This window comes from Hylobates moloch, unplaced genomic scaffold, assembly GCF_009828535.3.
Source record: "Hylobates moloch isolate HMO894 unplaced genomic scaffold, HMol_V3 SCAFFOLD_22, whole genome shotgun sequence".
Taxonomy (NCBI): Eukaryota; Metazoa; Chordata; class Mammalia; order Primates; family Hylobatidae; genus Hylobates; species Hylobates moloch.
Window position 1 is genome coordinate 42,943,543 of NW_026652297.1, and position 21,134 is coordinate 42,964,676.

Genomic DNA, 21,134 nt, shown 5'->3' on the forward strand with positions numbered 1-21,134 from the left:
AGAATCAGAGGATGACTTACTCAAGCCTAATCTGCCAATAATTGCCAATTTTACACGACGTCTCTTAACTAACTCCTAGTTGAGCCCACTGTCTACTAAACCACGATTCCTTTCTTTCATTTATTATTTATTTAGAGATGCAGTCTCACTCTGTTGCCCAGGATGGACTACAGTGGTACAATCTCAGCTCACTGCAACCTCTGCCTCCTGGGTTCAAGCGATTCTCCTGCCTCAGCCTCCTGAGTAGCTGAGATTACAGGCATGAACCACCATGCTAATTTTTGTATTTTTAGTAGAGATGGCGTTTCACCATGTTGGCCAGACTGGCCTTGAACTCCTGACCTCAGGTGAACCACCTGCCTCTGCCTCCCAAGGTGCTGGGATTACAGTTGTGAGCCACCGCACCCCGCTCATGCTTCCTTCTTCAAGTACAAATCTGTTAAGCTTTTTATGCAATCCTTACTCTTCAACAATCACACAAAGTGCCATCACTATGGGCTTTCAGTCACTACAATACCATTTATGTTCCTTTTTGATGAGAACGTAAGATACTCAAGACTCAATTCAAAAGACTAGAACACCTAATTAAATTAGCAGAAAACCTGGAGAACAAGCCACCGTAAGAACACGTTGGGTCTCGTGGGGACTTAGTTTGGAATAGCCATGGGCGAAGCAGCAGCAAGAGCAACCGTGTGTCGTTTCTCAAACATGAGTCTTCTGCAGTAACCAGTAACTGGGAAACAGCTGAAAGCTCCCTCCTCACACCTGAACATTTGTATCTCTTTTTTTTTTTGAGACAGAGTTTCGCTCGTTGCCCAGGCTGGAGCGCAATGGTGCAATCTCGGCTCACCGCAACCTCTGCCTTCCAGGTTCAAGTGATTCTCCTGCCTCAGCCTCCCAAGTAGCTGGGATTACAGACATGCGCCACCACGCCCAGGTAATTTTGTATTTTTAGTAGAGACAGGGTTTCTCCATGTTGGTCAGGCTGGTCTTCAACTCCCGACCTCAGGTGATCCGCCTGCCTCGGCCTCCCAAAGTGCTGGGATTACAGGCATGAGCCACCGCCCCCGCCGAACATTTGTATTTCTTAACAGATACAAACATGGGAACAAGAGAGGACCCCTGAGATGACAGGAATAAAAATATTCCTTCCTAAGTAGCCAGCTACTTGAAACTGTGACTGAAGGGGGAAATCCCAGTATGTGGACGGCTTATACCTTTGAGAGCAGAAACTTAATTTCATCTATTCATTACAGGCAACTCAAACTTGGAAATAACATGACACTTGAGATTCATATTTTATTTACAAGTAAATGAACACTGTCCCTGTAAACTCTAATTTGGGATACGAAGAACAATATAAAGAAGTAGTTGCTGGTGCCACAGTGACGTGTGAAGAAGTCTATGCCACTGTTTCTTTAAACAATGATTTTGTTATTAAAAAAAAAACCCACCTACACGATTTCTTCATGTTGCATATGTAAAATAATTAAAAATAAAAGTGACTTTTCAAAACTCTACAGTCTCTGATCAAATGTGTGAGGTGGCCAGGATGTCACTTTCACTCAGTGACAGCCCCTACTCTTCAAGAGCCAACAGCCTCTGGGCAAAAGACTTAGTACTCATCAAGAGTATCTGCTCGAGGAATGGAAAGACCTCGGTCCTTCAGGGCCTGCACTTTCAACTTCTCTGCTTCCAGCTTGGTCTGCTGTTCCACCCTTTGCTCTTCTAGAATTTCTTCAATGGATACTTGCTGGAGGGGTGTGTCACTCTCCTTTTCCAAGTCCTACAAAAGAGACAGGTTTGAAAACTTCACCTGAAGACCAAGAATAGAAAGCATAGATCTCAAGGCAAATGGATTCCTCTATCAGGCTCGGATTATTTTTCATAACTGTGACAGGACTGAAATATCTTTCTCCTAGGGACCAATAAGTTTTTCAAAGAAATGCCTGACACTACTATAGGACACATACCTACAATGAATGTGGTTAATAGTGATCAGTATTTTTTTTTTTTTTTCAAGATGGAGCCTCTCTGTCACCCAGGCTGAAGTGCAGTGGCGCAATCTGGGCTCACTGCAACCTCTGCCTCCTGGGTTCAAAAGATTATCCTGCCTCAGCTTCCTGAGTAGCTGTGATTACAGGCACGTGCCACCACGCCCAGCTAATTTTTGTATTTTAAGTAGAGACAGGGTTTCACCATGTTGGTCAGGCTGGTCTGGAAACCTGACCTCAGGATCTGCCTGCCTTGGCCTCTCAAAGTGCTGGGATTATAGGCAGTGATAAGTATTTGTATAACAGAGCTTTATGTGATCCAAAATCCCATATTAGTCAGGATTAATTTTCTATTAGCCCAGGATTAATTTCCTTTAAAAAAAATTAGGGCTGCTTATAGATAGCTATCTCCCCCACTGTAGAGAATCCAAGAGGGAGGTTATTGAGGCAACGTGGCCTTAGACTTTTTTATTTTTAATTATTTTAAGGATGGGTGGAGTGGCTCACAGTTGTAATCCCAGCACTTTGGGAGGCTGAGGTGGAAGGATCACTTGGGCCTAGGAGTTCGAGACCAGCCTGGGCAACACAGTGAGACCCTAACTCCACCAAAAAAAAAAAAAAAAAAAAAAAAAAAAGCTGGTGTGGTGGTGTTCACCTACAGTTCCAGCTACTCAGGAGGCTGAGGTGGAAGGACTGCTTGAGCCTGGGAGGTTGAAGGTCAAGGCTGCAGTGAGCCATGAACATGTCACTGTACTCCAGCCTCAGCAACAGAGCAAGACCATCTCAAAAAAAGTAAAAAGACAAAAATAAAAGGGAACCTCTTGCCTTCACCTCCTAAGTAGCTGGGGCTACAGGTGTGCGCCACTGTACCAGCTCTGTAGTCTCTAAACTATATCAAGACTCTTTTTCCCTTTATGGCAACAAGTCTTCTAGGGAGAACCTCGGCAGACCATTTAGGTTACTAAGCCAATTTGGTCCCAATATTTTTCTCCACTATTTAAAAAATTGCTGCTTAGGTTGGGCGTGGTGGCTCATGCTTGTAATCCCAGCACATTGGGAGGCCGAGGCGGGCGGATCACTTGAGGCCAGGAGTTCGAGACCAGCCTGGCAAAACCCTGTCTCTACTAAAAATACAAAAAAAATTAGCCGGGCGTGGTGGCAGGTGCCTGTAATCCCAGCTACTGGGAGGCTGAGGCAGGAGAATCACTTGAACCTGGGAGGCGGAGGTTGCAGTGAGCAGAGATCACGCCATTGCACTCCAGCCTGAGTGACAAGAGCAAAACTCCATCTCAAAAACAAAAACAAAAACAAAAACAAAATTGTTGCCTAATAAAAAATTCCTTATTTAAAAAATACATGCTCATTGTAGATAATATGGAAAATAGACAAACAAGGAAAATTTAAAAATTATCCATAATTCCAGTATGGAGGATTAACATTTTGATAATATCCCTACAATTTTCCTACATATATACTGACTTAAAAAAAAAAAACAACCCAGCCAGGCGTGGTGGCTCACACTTGTAATCCCAGCTACTCGGGAAGCTGAGGCACGAGAATCACTTGAATCCAGGAGGCAGAGATTGCAGTGAGCCAAGATCACACCACTACACTCTAGCCTGGGCAACAGAGTGAGACTCTGTCTCAAAAGGAAAAATAAAATAAAATAAAAAAAATAAAAAACTAGCTGGGTGTGGTGACATGTACCTATAGTCCCAGCTACTCAGAAGGCTGAGTGGGGAGGATCACTTGAGCCCAGGAGTTTGAGGCTGCAGTGAGCCGTGATCACACCACTGCAGTCTGCCTAGATAACAAAGTGAGACCCTGCCTCAAAAACAAACACCTCCCAAAAACCCACAATGCAAATGTTGACTGTAATTCGTTTTCTTTTCACTTAAATGTGGCATAGTATGCTTAATATTTTTATTTTTGAACGCTTTATAAACATTTTTCATTAATTTATTTTTAAAGATATAGAAGACTTCATGAATTTGTGTGTCACCCTTATGCAGGGACCATGCTAATCTTCTCTGTGTTGTTCCAATTTTAGTATATGTGCTGCCAATGCGAGCACATTTTTCATTTTTTTAGAGACAGGATCTTGCTCTGTTGCCCAGGGTGGAGTGCAGTGGCACGATCATAGCTCACCATGATCTGAAACTCTTGGGCTGAAGTGATCCTCCTGCCTCAGCCTCCTAAGTAGCTGGAACTACAGGCATGTGCCACCACATCTGGCTAAATCTTTTTTCTTTTTGTAGAGATGGGGTCTTGCTATGTTGCCCAGGCTGGTCTCAAACTTCTGGCCTCAAGCATCCTCTTGCCTTGGCCGCCCAAAGTGTGAGCCACTGTGCCTGGCCCTTATAAACATTTGCTAACCAATGTCATAATGCAGAAGAACCTTGCTAAAAAAGTATCTCACTATCCACAGATTCAGTTTATTGTCCTTATAATGAATGTACAGGTATTATCTGGTGTTTTTGTAAGATGGAAAGCCTATACAAATAGGAATACAAAGTATTCCTGTTTCTTATCCTCCTCTATGACTTTCAATGATAAAGTTTGGAACGGTATTGACACACAACTTCTCCAGATGCTCTGGCCTGCATACTATCACCACATGCTGCCAAGGTTTCAGAACCCACAGCCAGTGGCATTATCAGACAGAGAGAGGACTCTCACCACAGAAGTTACAATGAAAGCCACACAGATTACATAAGCAAGCCCTGCTCTGGGTCCAAAGTTAACAGCACTCAGCAAAGTATATATTACCACCTGCCCTCCCAACCCATGAGTAGCAGCTAAAGAGAGGCCACGCCAGGTGTGGTGGCTCACGCCTGTAATCCCAGCACTTTGGGAGGCCGAGGCGGGCGGATCACAAGGTCAGGAAATCGAGACCATCCTGGGTAACATGGTGAAACCCTGTCTCTACTAAAAATACAAAAAATTAGCCAGACGTGGTGGCGGGCACCTGTAGTCCCAGCTACTCAGGAGGCTGAGGCAGGAGAATGGCGTGAACCCGGGAGGCAGAGCTTGCAGTGAGCTGAGATTGCGCCACTGCACTCCAGCCTGGGTGACAGAGCCAGACTCCGTCTCAACAAAAAAAAAAAAAAAAAAAAAAGAGGACAGTGTTCTCAGCCTAATGCACTGCCTCTTTGGCTTTTCAGACTTGCTGAGCAATTCATGCTGCTGTTGCTGCTTCTTCCCAATAGTCTTATTACTTAATGCTGTCATCATCATTGTCCTTGAGGCAGAATTCAGGGATTTCTTAACCAATATAGTGTTTATAGAAACTGATTTCTATGTATGAATTCCTCTGGGGTTGGTACATAATTTCTCCTGACTGCTGATTCATATAACCATGCAGGCATTCCTGGAACCATGTTTCTCTAGTGGTACCCCTGTAAAATTTCTGCAGCATCCAAACCATAACATATTTTTTTTAAAAAGGGAACTTTTCCTCACAAAAGGGATCCAAGGAAACAACGGAACTCCAAGAACAAACACGTTCACTTCTTTCTCTGCACAAACACAAACATCTACTTAGATGTAACTTTGTGCCAATGTAACCAGTATAAAAAGCATGTCTGCTACATTTACTACTATAAAACAGAAGCATATCTGTGACTATTTTTTGAGACAGGGTCTTGCTCTGTTACCCAGGTTGGAGTGCAGTGGTACAATCATGGCTCACTGTAGCCTCGACCTCCCTGAGCTCAGGTGAATCTCCCACCTCAGCCTCCCAAGTAGCTGGGACTGGTGATGTGCACCATCACCCTTGGCTAATTTTTGTATTTTTTTGTAAAGACAGAGTTTGGCCACATTGCCCAGGCTGGTCTCTTGGGGCTTAAGCGATCTGCCTGCCTCGGTCTCCCAAAGTACTGGGATTACAGATGAGAGCCACTGCACCCACCCCAGTATTTTAAGTCTTTTCCTCTGATATGTTGCCTCTTCAAAATTAAATTCAGAAAAGTATTTTTAAAAATCATCTATAACCCCCACCATGCAGAGATGGGTCAGCTCCCCTATATACTGGCAGTATCAAGCATAGTGGCATGTACCTATAGTCCCAGCTACCTGGGAGGCTGAGACAGGAGGATTGCCTAAGCTAGGAGTTTGAATCTAGCCTGGACAACATAGTGAGACCCCATCTCTGGAAGAGAAAAAATACTGGCAGACTACTTTACAGTCATTTAGTATCTCCCCATGGGTACCATGGGTACTAGGTGCTTTCAGACTTTTTTTTTTTTTTTTTTGAAACAGAATCTTGCTCTGTCGCCCAGGCTGGAGTGCAGTGGCGCGATCTCGGTTCACTGCAAGCTCCGCCTCCCGGGTTCACGCCATTCTCCTACCTCAGCCTCCCGGTAGCTGGGATTACAGGCGCCCGCCATCACTCCTGGCTAACTTTTTTGTATTTTAGTAAGGACAGGGTTTCACTGTGTTAGCCAGGATGGTCTTGATCTCCTGACCTTGTGATCCGCCTGTCTCAGCCTCCCAAAGTGCTGGGATTACAGGCGTGAACCACCGCGCCTGGCCTTGTTTCAGCCTTTATGTGACACAAGAAGATAACAATTTCTGCTGCTTGGCTGGGTGCGGTGGCTCATGCCTGTAATCCCAGCACACTGGGAGGCCGAGGCGGGTAGATCGCCTGAGGTCAGGAGTTCGAGACCAGCCTGGCCAACATAGTGAAACCCTGTCTCTACTAAAAATACAAAAATTAGCTGGGCGTGGTTGCAGGCACCTGTAATCCCAGCTACTTGGGAGGCTGAGGCAGGAGAATCGCTTGAACCTGGGAGGCGGAGGCTGAAGTGAGCTGAGATCATGCCATTGCACTCCAGCCTGGGCAACAGGAGCAAAACTCTGTCTCAAAAAAAAAACCCACAAAAACCCAAAAAACAAAAATCAATTTCTGCTGCTTAAACATGCAAGAAATGATACACTGAACTAAAAGTACAAACTATAAAAATATTTTATAAGTAAGAAAAAGATATTTCATATATTTCACAGCAGCACTTGGGCAGCATTGATAGTATGGATTAGTCATTTCTAGCTATTTCCAATATGAGGTCTCTGAACCAACCCAACCCTGGCAGAATTATCTCCTTGCTTTCTCAAATGGCTGTTAAAAATGGCTACAAACCAAACCACTCTAAAGATTTCTGCAAATTGATTTAAGACATGGCTAGGTATTTAGAAAACAGTATTAAAAACTTTAAAAATTAAGCAAACACCAAAGTTTTTGGTAAGAAAAAAAGAAGACAGTGCTGGCTCAACCCTTAATTTCAACTACTCTTGAAGAGATTTTTATTTTTATTTTCCTTGCAAGCCCAGTATCAGAAATAGCAAGATGAAATCAAAGGTTTTAAATAAGATACTTAAAACAATATGAGTACTTCTAGTAGGGGTGTGTGTGTGTGTATGTCTGCACACACAAAAACCTACAGCAACAACACCACCTCAGAAAATCTGATTTAACCTTTCACCTGCCAGCTGGTCTTTCTGGCACAGATACCAAAATACCCTCTCCCTGGCTGTGAGCTAAGGATCCAAGTAAGACTGAACTCCATTCTCGGGATAGGTAACGGAAAAGCTTTTCCTATAGCCACTCTTTCCCTTTCCTCCTTTACTAATATGGATATCACATTGTACTGTACATGCAATATGTGCTTCCCTCAGATACTGTGCATTAGCTTTATGCCATGAAAAACTACTTGTAACCAATTGTTTAAATGGCTGCAAAATATTCCAACGTATATAAGTCACGCCTTCCCCAGCATATATAAATCAAGCCTTGTCAATTTTCTGCTATTAAACAAACATATTAATGAACACATTTGCTACAGAATAGTATTTTTTTATGGTATCAGGTAAAAAGATACTTTGCTGCCAGTGGGATCAAAAATCTTTAAAATGCCAAAAGGTACTGAAACAAAGTTAAGTATTCTCTGTAGCTTCCCTAAACTAATTTGGTAGTTGCCTGTGAGATGCCAGATAAAATGTGGAAAATATTTTTATTCTCTTTTGAAAAGACAAAAAAAGAAGTCTAACTAGCATGAATATGAAGATCTACAGCAGCTTAATAGTTTTCACTTACTATTTCTCCTAGTAGGACCACATTTTCTCCTCTGACCACAAAAATCCCTCGAGGAATATCACCGTATTTTTTGCCCACATGAATACGCTCCACAGTCTGATGTAGCACTAAGTTTGCTATAAGTGTATGGGGAAAAAACAAAGATATTCAGTTTAAACTATTGGGTAAAGGTCCGTAACTCAATAATCAGTTATTTTGAATAGAAAAGATTTAGGTAAACATGATTTCCAAGCTTTCTAATTATTTTTATTTATTTATTTTTTGAGACTGAGTCTCGCTTTGTCACCCAGGCCGGAATGCAGTGGCGCGATCTCAGCTCACTGCAACCTCTGCCTCCTGGTTCAAGCAATTCTTCTGCCTCAGACTCCGGAGTAGCTGGGACTATAGGCACCTGCCACCACTCCCAGCTAATTCTTGTATTTTTAGTAGAGACAGGGATCACCATATTGGCCAGGCTGGTCTTGAACTCCTGACCTTGTGATCCGCCCGCCTCGGCCTTCCAAAGTGCTGAGATTACAGGGTGAGCCACAGTGCCGGGCCCCCAATCTTTCTAATTCTGGGGAAGGCTAAAATTTCAAATAATCTTCTCCTATTTCATTGAGTTAGGAGACATCTGGGATTATGTTGGGCTAATACATGAATGATGGCAGAAATAAGAGAAATAAATTCCTTTATCAGTTAATTGCTAATACTGAAAAAAACCACAGGAAAATATAAATGAATAAGTAACTTGGAAAACTTGGGCCTAAACAACCACAGAGATCAAAACTTTGTTTTCTGGAAAGAAGCAGCTTTTCTTTTTGTGTGGGTGTGTATGTGATGATCTGCTGAAGATTCAACTTTGTTTTAGTAATTAGGATTCATTTAACCCAATGCAGGTATCCATGGGTTATGATACAGCAAAAACCTATTTTTCACCTTGACAGATAACTATATTTGTGATCTAAAAGTCAAATTAATATTCACTACCTTTCCCTCAAAGTACTCTGATGAATCAGACTTAAGAATCAGGACTCCAATTTGTTAACAATAATTGTTTTTCCTCTTTCAATTAGTACTACTTGTCCTATTTGAAGTAAAGGAGAAATCTATGTTCATATCTTCCATAATCCTTGTAAGTGTTTTAATTACGTTTCTTCCTCATGCTCAAATCCAGTGATTTCACAGATATCCAATAAACGTTAGCATGAACATGAAGTTCCTTGAAACAGAAGGAAACATAATCTTTTTTTTTTTTTTTTTTTTTTTTTTTTTTTTTTTTTTTTTTTTTTTTGAGATGGAGTCTCGCTCTTTCCCCCAGGCTGGAGTGCAGTGGCGCGATCTCGGCTCACTGCAAGCTCCGCCTCCCGGGTTCACGCCATTCTCCCGCCTCAGCCTCCCGAGTAGCTGGGACTACAGGCGCCTGCCGCCGCGCCCGGCTAATTTTTTGTATTTTTAGTAGAGACGGGGTTTCACCGTGTTAGCCAGGATGGTCTCGATCTCCTGACCTCGTGATCCGCCCGTCTCGGCCTCCCAAAGTGCTGGGATTACAGGCGTGAGCCACAGCGCCTGGCCCAGAAACATAATCTTTTAACTTAAGAAAAATGCAGGATGCAAAACAAAGACAAGAAGCCTCTTATTCCAATGTATCCCTATATGTAAAGTATTAAGCTTAACGTTGGGGTCCTTAAAATACAGGAAATGCCTTCTACCCAATTTTCATTGGCTAGGGAGGGATTACCTTCACTTCTGGAACTGCTCTTAAGTCATTATACTCTGCCAGCCTTGAGCCGGGCACAATGGCTCACGCCTGTAATCCCAGCACTATGGGAGCTAACACAGCCTTCCAGCTGTCCCTACCGATGCACCAGACATGTGAGTGAAGCTCCTTCAAACCAGCCAACTCACCTTCTAGACACCAAGGGACTGTCCTAAAGCCATGAGGAGCAGAACGACTGCCCAGCTCAGCTGGGTGGGTGGATCACCTAAGGTCAGGAGTTCGAAACCAGCCTGGCCAACATGGCGAAACCCCGTCTCTACTAAAAATACAAAAATTAGCTGGGTGTGGTGGCTGGAGGCTATAATCCCAGCTACTTGGGAGGCTGAGGCACAAGAATCGCTTGAACCCAGGAGGCGGAGGTTGCAGTGAGCTGAGATTGTGCCACTGCACTCCAGCCTGGGCGACTGAGTGGGAGTCCGCCAAAACAAAACAAAACAACACAACACAACACAACACAAAACAAGCCTCTTCAGCGGACTGAGTTTATTTCTATCATTTGGCTCCCCCTACTGGGGATTCTAGTGAAAGCCAGTTTTAGAAACGAGCTTGGAAATATATATATAAGCTTTGAACCACCTAATCTGAATGTATAGAAAACAATGATGTACTCACTAAAACTATGTCACACATGTGAAAAAGTTGCAGATAAATTTCAATATTAAATAACAAAAAATGCAATGGCAGCTGTTATTATCCAGAGTATAAGAGATGTCCATAAATTAATACATACCAAATTGATCAATGCTTCTTAAAAAGCCTATAAGTGTCCTTCCATCTCGGAGCAGAACCAAGTGCTTTTCTGGGGAGAGAGGAAAAAATCTTTTAAATGAAAACTGACAAGTTCAGCGAGTATTTAGGATAATAATTAACAGTTCAAGCTGTACCACTTCCTCGGCCAATGCATTTAACGTGAAGTTCAAGTTCATTGGAAAACTGAAGAAAGCTGCTGATTTAGATAACATCAGTAGTGAAAAGAATCAGAGCAGTGTGGCAGAGTGGGAAAAGGACAGGGTGTGGCACCAGGAAGCCTGACTAGCTGGCTCTAGACCCTTATGTTGGTTTTTTTTTTTTTTTTTTTTTGAGACAGAGTCTCACTCTGTCACCCAGGCTGCAGTGCAGTGCAGTGGCACAATCTCAGCTTACTACAACCTCTGCCTCCCAGGTTCAAGTGATCCTCCCGCCTCAGCCTCCTTAGTAGCTGGGACTACAGGAGTTCGCCACAATGCCTGGCTAATTTTCGTATTTTTAGCAGAGATGGGGTATCACCATGTTGGCCAGGCTGGTCTTGAACTCCTGACTTCAGATGATCCATCCACCTCGGCCTCCCAAAGTGCTGGGATTACAGGCGTGAGCCATGGTGCCTAGCCAAAGACCCTTATGTTTGACACTTAAACCATCTCAGTGTCACGTCAGTTTTTTTATCTGTAAATTGACAAATTTAGTCTAGATGACTCTTATTATCTTATTTGTAGAATTATTTTGTCCTCAAAAGACGAGCTTCTATCTCACATTTTGTTTGTAACCAGGGAATGCTTTAAATAAAAACACAATGCTTCAGGCATTTAAAATGAAGACTAATAATAAGCCAGAGCAGAAATTCAATGTTTACTGAGAGGGCATGTGCTGTTCTGGGGTCTAGATATATAGTAGAGAATGAGACTTAGAAAGTCACCAACCTTATGAATTTATATTCATGTTGGAGGAGGACAAATAAATAAGAAAATAACCTATTGTGATTAGGACAATGGAATAATAAACTAGCAAGGCAGTATGATGAAGGGAGAGAAGTAGTTACAGAAGGAAGGGTGGCAAGGGAAAGCCTCTCTGAAGAGGTGACTTTGAGCTGACACTGAAGAATGAAAATAAGCCAGTTACTAGCACACCCAGCAAAATTTCTTTCATTCCATGCCTAATTTCTAGATGCAGAACAGAGGAAAAAGACAGTGACTCTGCCCTGAAGGAATTAATACTCTTCCTTGTGCTATAATAAATAAGTACCACAGAAAGCAAATCTTAATTATATGAGACTACAGAGAGAGAAGCTGTATTTCTGAAGGAGGTATCAGAGTTGGACCTTAAAAGGTAGATAATTTTAGGGCACGGGAAGAGTGATAGGAAGGGGGCGGAGGGAGAAGGAAATCTGTAAATTAAAGAGGAGGAAAAAAGGGCTATACATCCATGTTTAGCTAAAAGCTGAGGGTGTGAAGGGAAAGAACAGTAGATAAAGTCAGAAAAGTACTGGGGGCAGGCTGCATCTGGATTTGACTTCATAGGGAACAAGAAAACTAAGTGATGGAGTCTGTTAACTGAGTTTGTATAAGTGGGTATGTGTGAGAGGGTGGTGTGCTGAAGATGTGAGGTAAAGATGTAGGAGTTTTATGAGACATCACAAAACTATTTACCAAGAGTTGGGAATAAAAGCAGCAAGCTCAGGGTGAAGGTTATTAGCTCTTTGTGATTCTAAAGTGCTATCAGGACACTTACATAGAAACATACGCAGATAGTTGGAAACAATAAGACTGGAAAACCAAAGACATCAAGATTAGAGAAAGCAATTTTGGATAAATCTACAAAGAGGTGATATAAAATTACTAAAGTACAGGAGATCTACGAAAGATTAAAAGAAGTAGGCCACATGTAATCCAAGTGACCATCTATTTTGGAGAACAATAAGAGCCAGAGAGGTAAGAAAATCACCAAGTACCAGCTGTTAGAGAAATCAAGAGAAGAGAATTAAAGAATCTGGTGGGGAGAGTATCACAGTGCTGCAAAGGGGAGAGAACACAGAAGACCTTAGATGAATAACTTTGAAGAATGCAGCTCGAGTAATGTGTTCAGGATAAAAATTAGATTGCAGGAGTAATGTAAGTAGTCTATTGAAGGTGATCAAGAAACAGACAAAATGAAAATGACTCGAGGTTTGGGGATAAAGATATGGAAAAAAGGGATGGGAATATGATGAAGAAAACGGAGAAAATATTTGAGATGGATAGACAGTAACACATATGAGGGGAAGAACGCAGGGGTTGGGGAGACAGAGGATATAAAAGAAAAAGGATTACAACGAAAAAAGGTTCCAGAAGCAGTGAGAGGAGACAGTAATAACAGACAGACAAAAAGGGAGGAATCCTTCCTATGCAAATTAGAGGACAGGTGAAAATACAGAAAGACAGGGAGGAAACTGTGTGTTCGGGTTGGGGAGCAAACGGTGCATATCAAATGACTTCAAAGTTTTCATAAACTAGGGGGTCTGGAATCTACAAAGAGGTAGGGGTTAGAGGCCCAAAGAGTAAAACTGATTTTTAGTAAAATGGCAGGATGTGTTAGAGGATATATAAGGAGAGATGAGGGCAAAAGAGCATCCTCAAGCAACTAAACATCCTGTTACACATAACAGGTTCATAGAGATGTTAATACATATTTAGTCCAATTACACTACATTTCCCTTACATAACGCAATAAGTAATTTGGGTTTAAAAAAATGATCTGTCAGCCGGAGGTGGTGGCTCATGCCTGTAATCCCAGCACTCTGGGAGGCCGAGGTGGGTGGATCACCTGAGATCAGGAGTTGGAGACCAGCCTGCCCAGCATGGCGAAACCTCGTCTCTACCAAAAAATGCAAAAATTAGCTGGGCGTGCTGGCAGGCGCCTGTAATCCCAATTACTCGGGAGGCTGAGGCACAAGAATTGTTTAAACCCGGGAGGTGGAGGTTCCAGTGAGTCGAGATCGCGCTACTGCACTACAGCCTGGGCGACAGAGCAAGACTCCGTCTCAAAAAAAAAAAGAAAAGAAAAAGAAAAAGAAAAAAGACCTGTCAACCATAAAATGAATTTTTTTTTTTTTTTTTTTTTTTTTTCTGAGACGGAGTCTTGCTCTGTCGCTCAGGCTGGAGTGCAATGGTGCGATCTCGGCTCACTGCAACCTTCTCCTCCCGGGTTCAAGCGATTCTCCCGCCTCAGCCTCCCGAGTAGCTGGGATTACAGGCACCCGCCATAGTGCCCAGCTAATTGTAGGGGCGGGGTTTCACCATGTTGGCTAGGCTGGTCTTGAACTCCCGACCTCACGCGATCTGCCCGCCTCGGCCTCCCAAAGTGCTGGGATTACAGGCGTGAGCCACCGCGCCAGGCCCATAAAATGAAATTTTAACCATAGATTCTAAATTGCATATTCACGGAGTAACTGAGACGATTGCAACTTGTTTAAAACTATGTGTAAATCATCTTGAAACAATAAGTTAATGAGAAAGATCACATGATTAAAACAATAAAAAATGTTGCTTGAGGAATGATGCACAGACGGAATTTAGAAAAAAGGAAAGCCAGGACAACTGCAGGCGGTTCTTTTCGCTTTTGCATAGGACTGAGCTCCTCTTCCGGACAAAAACTAGGAATAAGGGAGGTCGTCTTAGTAAAAGCAAAAGCAAATTGTCTTTAAAAAAAAAAAAGGTTGCAAGTCATTTGGTCTTTCCAGAAAAGTCAATACCATGTCTAACAGTGGTCTCTACTACAATAACCTGAAGGTGCCAATAACCCTCACAGTAAAATAAGCTAGCAAATGGCCACACCGTAGAGCGCCTACATTTACTGCCAATTAAGTCCAACTGCCGCTGTCTTAATATTTTCGCTTTTTAATGAATCCTCTCTCTAGGTATTCCAATCCATCCACCGGTAACACGCTGATACTTCGAAATACTGCAGGCAGGAGTGGACGGGGGAGAAGCCCCGCCCCCTCCCCCCCGGGCTTCTTTCGTGTTCGGGCCTCTTTCGTGTTCGGGCCTCTGCTGCCGCGACCCACGGAAGCAAAAATGAGTTCCATCGCTTGTGGCTCACCAGCTAGAGGGCTGGCGGATGCTGCGAGGGGCAGAAGAACTAGCAGGCTACTGGGTGGGCAAGCGGTGTGTACCGCAGCTGTGGAGGACATCGACGCGGAACGCCCGGATTGAGCTCAGAACACACCGGCCCCGCCCGGGACTCATTCTACAAGCTTCTTCGGAAGAGGCGCTCGCCCGGGAGGAAGGGTCTCACCCCAGGGTCCACCGGGAGGAGATGAACAACTCACTGTCAATGTCCTCGATGAGGCTGGCGGTGCCGGGCATATAGTTCATTTTGAACTGAAATAATGCTGCAGTGCACAGCGGCGGGGGGCCAGCGCCTCCAAAACCTCCTGCCTCCTACCGCAGTCGCCGCCTCGGCAGGACCGAGCCCGGAATCCCGACCGAGACCAGCACTTCTGCCCCAGCTTTCAGCCGCCGGGGCCTGCCGGAAGCGCCTCCATATTACCCTCACCCACTTCCTGTAACACGTGCGGGCCCCCAGGAAGAGGCGGGGCAGCCGTACCGTTGGGGAACACCCTTTCCCTGTTCCTGTTAAGTAGGGAAGAGAAATCTCCATTGGATAAATGGCGAGGAAACGTATACTTCCTCTTAAGGAACACGGTGTCTTCCCTCGTCTGCGGGTTCCCGAGACCTCAGAGTCACTGACCTCCGTCCCTCAGCTTTCGGGGCTCGGCAGCAGAAGGGGCGGGCCCGGGCCTGGGATTGGCTGGCGTCGACCGACTCCCTTCGCTGCTCTCCATTCGCAATCGCCCGCGGGCGCCTGCGCGATGCGTCGGCCGTCGGTGGGGGGGTGGGGGGCGGGAAGCGCTTCAGGGCAGCGGATCCCATGTCGGCCCTGAGGCGCTCGGGCTACGGCCCCAGTGATGGTCCGTCCTACGGCCGCTACTACGGGCCTGGGGGTGGAGATGTGCCGGTGCACCCACCTCCACCTTTATATCCTCTTCGCCCTGAACCTCCCCAGCCTCCCATTTCCTGGCGGGTGCGCGGGGGCGGCCCGGCGGAGACCACCTGGCTGGGAGAAGGCGGAGGAGGCGATGGCTACTATCCCTCTGGAGGCGCCTGGCCAGAGGCTGGTCGAGCCGGAGGAAGCCACCAGGTAAGCTTTGCAACCTCTGTCCTTGAGGGGAGGTGAGGGCCCTTGGGGCTGGGGTTCGTAAAGGATCGGGTTTCATACTTGTTTTCCTTATGTGGAGGAGGGTGTGGGGGGGGGGTGTTGGAGAGACCGAGACTGGGATCAGAGGTTGGGGGGATATGCTTGTGTTCCCTTTGCCCCTCCTTTTCTGCTTCGACCCCAAAAAATATGTTTATTACCATTTAAAAAAGAAAGATTCTTCGCGGACTTACTAAGCTTAGCAGCAGGCTGCAGATCTCTCTCCTGGGAGCGGTGCTGGGTAGGGGTGGCACGGATCTGCTGCTCCAGCTCTAGCAATTTATCCTGCGTGGCTGGCAGGCCGGCTCTCCCGGGGAAAGGAAGTGGCTGCAGCCCCTGATGTCGCTCAGGGACCCTCCCGAGGGGAAGGAACCTTTGCGAGGTGGAGGGATCTGGGCATTTAGCTGTTTGCCCCCCTAATGCCTTGCCTGAGATCGAATCATGAATAATCAGTGTTGTAAAGTACCTTTACGCGGATTGACTGATTTAATTTTCACGGCGACTGCAAGGTAAAATGGCATTACAGCGGCCCTTTTTTTTTTTTTTTCGAATAAGGAACCGTGGCTCTGCTAGGTTAACTCACTTGCCTAATACACTTGGACCTGTAACATTTTATTCTCTGTTTCCCTGCCGGACATATACTTCTGCTTCGTTAATGCAGTCTTCTGGGTAGTGGGTTGTCGTTCTACGGTGGCGGCATACCTCTCTATTCGTTCAAGAATTATCCTCATTTGTTGAAAATGTAATAGTGAAATTCTCGTACATTGCTGGTGGGGATGTAAAATGGTGGAAAATAGTTTGGTAGTTCCTCAGAACATTAAGCATTAGAATTAGTATATGACCCAGCAAGCCCACTCCTGGCTATATACCCAAGAAAACTGAAAACATATGTTCACATAAAGCTTGTCCGCCCATGTTCATAGCATCATTATTCATAATCGCCAAAAAGTAGAAATGTCATTTTTTTTTTTTTTTGAGATGGAGTCTCGCTCTGTTGCCCAGGCTAGAGTGCAGTGGTGCCATCTCGGCTCACTGCAACCTCCGCCTCCCGTGTTTAAGCGATTCTCCTGCCTCAGCCTCCCGAGTAGCTAGGATTACAGGCGCCGGCCACCACACCCGGCTAATTTTTGTATTTTTAGTAGAGACGGGGTTTCGCCATGTTGGCCAGGATGTTCTTGAACTCCTGACCTCAAGTGATCCCCCTTTTCCCTGCCCCTCGGCCTCCCGAAGTGTTGGGATTACAGGCGTGAGCCACTGCGCTCGGCCCCAAATGTCATTTTATTATTTGAGTTATAAAGTGAGTGAACCTCTCGGAGCCCTGGTTCTTTATTCGAATACAGGAATGTTGTAAGGACGTAACGACTGATGCATTGATAAACAAAATACGGTGTTAATATATTCATACAATGGAATATTATTTGGCCATAGGAATGAACTACTGACGCGTGCTACAATATGAATGAACCTTGAAAACATCACACTACGTGAGCTAAGTCAGTCAGAAAGACTGCATATTGTGTGATTCCATTTATATGAAATGGCCAGAGTAGGTAAATCTAGAGACAGAAAGCTTAATGGTTGCCAGAGGTTGGGGGACTGGCGGTGTAGGTGAGAATATTCTTTTTGGGATGATGAAATGTTCTAAAATCAGGGCCTGGTGAGATGGCTCACACTTGTAATCTCAGCACTTTGAGTTGCCGAGGCTGGAGGATTGCTTGAGTCCAGGAGTTTGAGACCAGCCTGGGCAACATAGTGAGACCTTGTCTCTAAAAAAAAAAATAAATAAAAATAAAAAACAAAAAATAAGAAATGTTCTAAAATCAGTGGTGATGGTTGTACAACTCTGAATATACTAAAAACTGCTGAATTGTACATTTTAAAAGGGTAGAGTTTATAGTATGTTGATTATATCAGTGTAAACAATTGTATGAGAAAAACATGTAGCAGTGATAAATTATTTTTTATTTTTATTTTTTATTTTTGGGACGCAGTCTTGCTCTGTTGCACAGGCTGGAGTCCAGTGGCACAATCTCAGCTCACTGCAACCTCCGCCTCCCGGGGTCAAAGTCTCCTGCTTCAGCCTTCCTAGTAGCTGGGATTACAGGCGCCTGCCACCACACCCGGCTAAATTTTGTATTTTAAGTAGAGATGGGGTTTTGGCATGTGGGCCAGGTTGGTCTTGAACTCCTGATCTCAGGGTATCCTCCTGCCTCGGCCTCCAAAAGTGCTGGGATTACAGGTGTGAGCCACAGTGCCCGGCCAAGATTAATTATAAATTAAAGAAAGATCCAGCTGGGTGTGGTGACATGCCTGTAATCCCAGCACTTTGGGAGGCCAAGGAAGGCAGATCGCCTGAGGTCAGGAGTTTGAGACCAGCCTGGCCCACATGGCAAAACCCCGTCTCTACTAAAAATACAAAAATTAGCTGGGCATGGTGGTGGGCGCCTGTAATCCCAGCTATTCGAGAGGCTGAGGCAGGAGAATCGCTTGAACCCAGGAGGCGGAGGTTGCAGTGAGCCAAGATCACACCATTCCACTCTAGCCTGGGAGACAAGAGCGAAACTCCATCAAAAAAAAAAAAAAAGAAAGATCCATATTTTCTCATATGTAGGTCATGGGACTATAGAATGGTGAAATGCTTGGCCAAATTAGACCAAACATCAGTTGAAGTGGGGAAAGGGGAGAGGACCTCTAAACTGATGACTGACTTTTGCTGGGCCTGCTCTATTATCAAAACCAAAGTCTGTTTTCTGGGATACAGTTAGGGAGGGTTGGGTAGACTAAAGAAGTTAAGATTTCAGCAGTGTGTAAGGAGTTGTCAGGTGTGGTTTGAGTGCCCATAGGGTGGGTGATGGTGCTGAAGTAGTTGGAGATAAAGGTGGAAATGTGTAATGGGCATTTGTAAACCATTGTAAGAGTTTGTACTATCTTTCAGATTGATGATTCTGAAACTTTAAAAGTATAGGATGGTAATTTTTCTGTATCAATAGAAAACTCATACCAAAGATATGTATGTTGGCCTGTAAACCCAGCACTTTGGGAGGCTGAGGCAGGTGGATCACCTGAGGTCAGGAGTTCGAGACCAGCCTGGTCAACATGGCGAAACCCCACCTCCACTAAAAACACAAAAATTAGCCAGGCATGGTGGCGCATGCTTGTAATCCCAGCTACTAGGGGGGCTGAGGCAGGAGGATCATTTGAACCCGGAAGGCAGAGCTTGCAGTGAGCCGAGATCATGCCACTGCATCCCAGCCTGGGCAGCAAAGCAAGACTCCGTCTCAAAAAAAAAAAAAAAAAAAAAGGATATGCATGTTGTCACAGATGTTGCAGTGTTTTTTCCAGATTTGTTCTTTTGACTTTTTTTATGTTTTGCATTTCTATAGTATTAAATCTGTCAAATTAAAAAAACAAACAGTATAGGAACCTTTTATAACCTTGCTACTCAGAAAGTGTGTTCCCTGGACTAGAAGCCTTGGTGTCACTTGTGAGGTTGATAGAAATGCGAAATCTCTCCTCTTCCAGACTTACTGCTGCAATTTATTAAGATCCCCAGGTGATTCATATGCACATTAATATTTGAGAAGCATTGCTCTATAGAACTGATTATATTTAGATGATGTACTGAACTACAACACAGACTTGACTATATTAACACATTTAAGTATGGCAGGGAAAAAATTAGAAATCTATCACTCTCTATTTTTTTTTTTTTTTGAGATGGAGTCTCGCTCTGTTGCCCAGGCTGGAGTGCAGTGGCCTGATCTTGGCTCACTGCAAGCTCTGCCTCCTGGGTTCACGCCATTCTCCTGCCTCAGCCTCCCGAGTAGCTGGGATTACAGGCGCCCGCCACCACGCCCGGCCAATTTTTTTGTATTTTTAGTAGAGACAGGGTTTCACCGTGTTAGTCAGGATGGTATTGATCTCCTGACCTTGTGATCCGCCCGCCTCAGCCTCCCAAAGTGCTGGGATTACAGGCGTGAGCCACGGCGCCCGGCCTTTTTTTTTTTTTAATTTCCTTTTTTTGAGACGGAGTTTTGCTCTTTTTGCCCAGGCTGGAGTTCAATGGCGTCATCTTGGCTCACTGCAACCTCCATCTCCCAGGTTCAAGCAATTCTCCTGCCTCAGGCTCCCAAGTAGCTGGGATTACAGGCACCCCTCGCCATGCCTGGCTACTTTTGTATTTTTAGTACCTGGCCACTCCCTATGTTTCTTTAGAGTAAAACTTTAGGCTGGGCACGGTGTCTCACGCCTGTAATCCCAGCACTTTGGGAGGCTGAGGCGGGCAGATCACCTGAGGTCAGGAGTTTGAGACCAGCCTGGCCAACGTGGTGAAACCCTGTCTCTACTAAAAATACAAAAACTAGCCGGGTGTGGTGGCTCGCACCTGTAATCCCAGCTACTTGGGAGGCTGAGGCAGGAGAACCACTTGAACCTGGGGAGATGGAGGTTGTAGTGAGCCGAGATCACAGCACTGCACTCCAGCCTGGGCAACAGAGCAAGACCTTGTCCCAGAAAACAGAAAACAAAAAACAAAAATTAGCCGGGCGTGGTGGCAGGTGCCTGTAATTGCAGCTACTCTGGGAATTGCTCAAACCAGGGAGGCGGCGGTTGCAGTGAGTCGAGATCATGCCACCGCACTCCAGCCTGGGCTACCTAGCGAGACTGTCTCAAAAAAAAAAAAAAAAAAAAAAGGAAGTAAGGGAAAAGAGAGTTGAGAAACCTCTTTTGAGCTAAAGGGAGAAAAGTAACAAGTTTGGAGTTGGAGCAGAGGGGCATTGACAGCTATTGGTCTCCTTTCGTGGTGGAGTAGGAGGCTAGGTCATCTGACAGTAAGGGAAGTGGAATGGGATGCTCTGCGAAATTTATGTGGTAAATGTTTGAACCAGATGCTAGGGCAAGTGGGACAACACAGAGAAGCATTTGGAAGAGATCCAAATGAGTTTGAAAAGTTAAAAAATTATGATGGTCAGTATAGCAGCATAGGTGATTTATTAGGGATTATGAACTATATAGCTATACAAATAATTTATCATGTACTTTACAAATAATTTTTGTCTAATTATGAAAAATGTAAGCAAATCTGTAAATGGAATTTATGTAGCACGAGTGCTACTGATTCCTCTGCTGTTAGATTTGCTTGGGCTGGGGTTTCAGTTTGGGGGAAATGTTGGTAAGTCATTTTGGAAAATGTAATCACATATCCACTTTAAAGGAATTGACTCCAGTCTTCAGCTGGGATTATTTATTTCTCAAAAGAGAAGAAATAAATTAGTTATCTTGCATAATTTTGATCAAATTTTCTTTG

General features: G+C 44.5%; 2 protein-coding genes and 1 non-coding gene across 5 annotated transcripts in view; 1 reads left to right on the plus strand and 2 right to left on the minus strand.

Annotated features, from left to right (window-relative positions):
- Positions 1–1,279: 1,279 nt before the first annotated feature.
- Positions 1,280–15,142, minus strand: LSM1 (LSM1 homolog, mRNA degradation associated). Of its 2 annotated transcripts, none has more exons than XM_032144201.2 (4): positions 14,904–15,142; positions 10,575–10,643; positions 8,086–8,201; positions 1,280–1,786 (listed from the first exon to the last, which is right to left on the minus strand). In XM_032144201.2, the coding sequence occupies exons 1-4, from the start codon at positions 14,947–14,949 to the stop codon at positions 1,616–1,618; spliced, it is 402 nt and encodes a 133-aa protein (XP_032000092.1). In that variant the 5' UTR covers positions 14,950–15,142; the 3' UTR covers positions 1,280–1,615. The 2 variants fall into 2 exon arrangements, with proteins under 2 accessions (XP_032000092.1, XP_032000091.1); XM_032144200.2 differs by lacking the exon at positions 14,904–15,142 and adding an exon at positions 14,675–14,886.
- Positions 3,962–4,068, minus strand: LOC116462192 (U6 spliceosomal RNA). The gene has a single exon (XR_004246281.1). It is a non-coding gene; the product is annotated as a U6 spliceosomal RNA (small nuclear RNA).
- A 320-nt stretch (positions 15,143–15,462) lies between the features above and the next one.
- Positions 15,463–21,134, plus strand: part of BAG4 (BAG cochaperone 4) — a 36,670-nt gene continuing 30,998 nt past the window's right edge. For both annotated transcript variants that reach the window (XM_032144198.2, XM_032144199.2), the window contains exon 1: positions 15,463–15,775. In XM_032144198.2, the coding sequence (XP_032000089.1) occupies positions 15,506–15,775 (270 nt within the window). In that variant the 5' untranslated portion in view covers positions 15,463–15,505. The remainder of the gene's footprint in view (positions 15,776–21,134) is intronic.

Excerpts from the sequence above, each read along its gene's own strand:
- LSM1 (XM_032144200.2), bottom strand. The coding sequence starts at position 14,765 with ATGTCCTCCACAGCTGCGGTACACACCGCTTGCCCACCCAGTAGCCTG. Across the intron at positions 8,202-10,574 it reads AAGAAGCATTGATCAATTTG|CAAACTTAGTGCTACATCAG; the intron begins GTATGTATTAAT and ends ATACACTTATAG. Across the intron at positions 1,787-8,085 it reads TGGTCCTACTAGGAGAAATA|GACTTGGAAAAGGAGAGTGA; the intron begins GTAAGTGAAAAC and ends TCTCTTTTGTAG.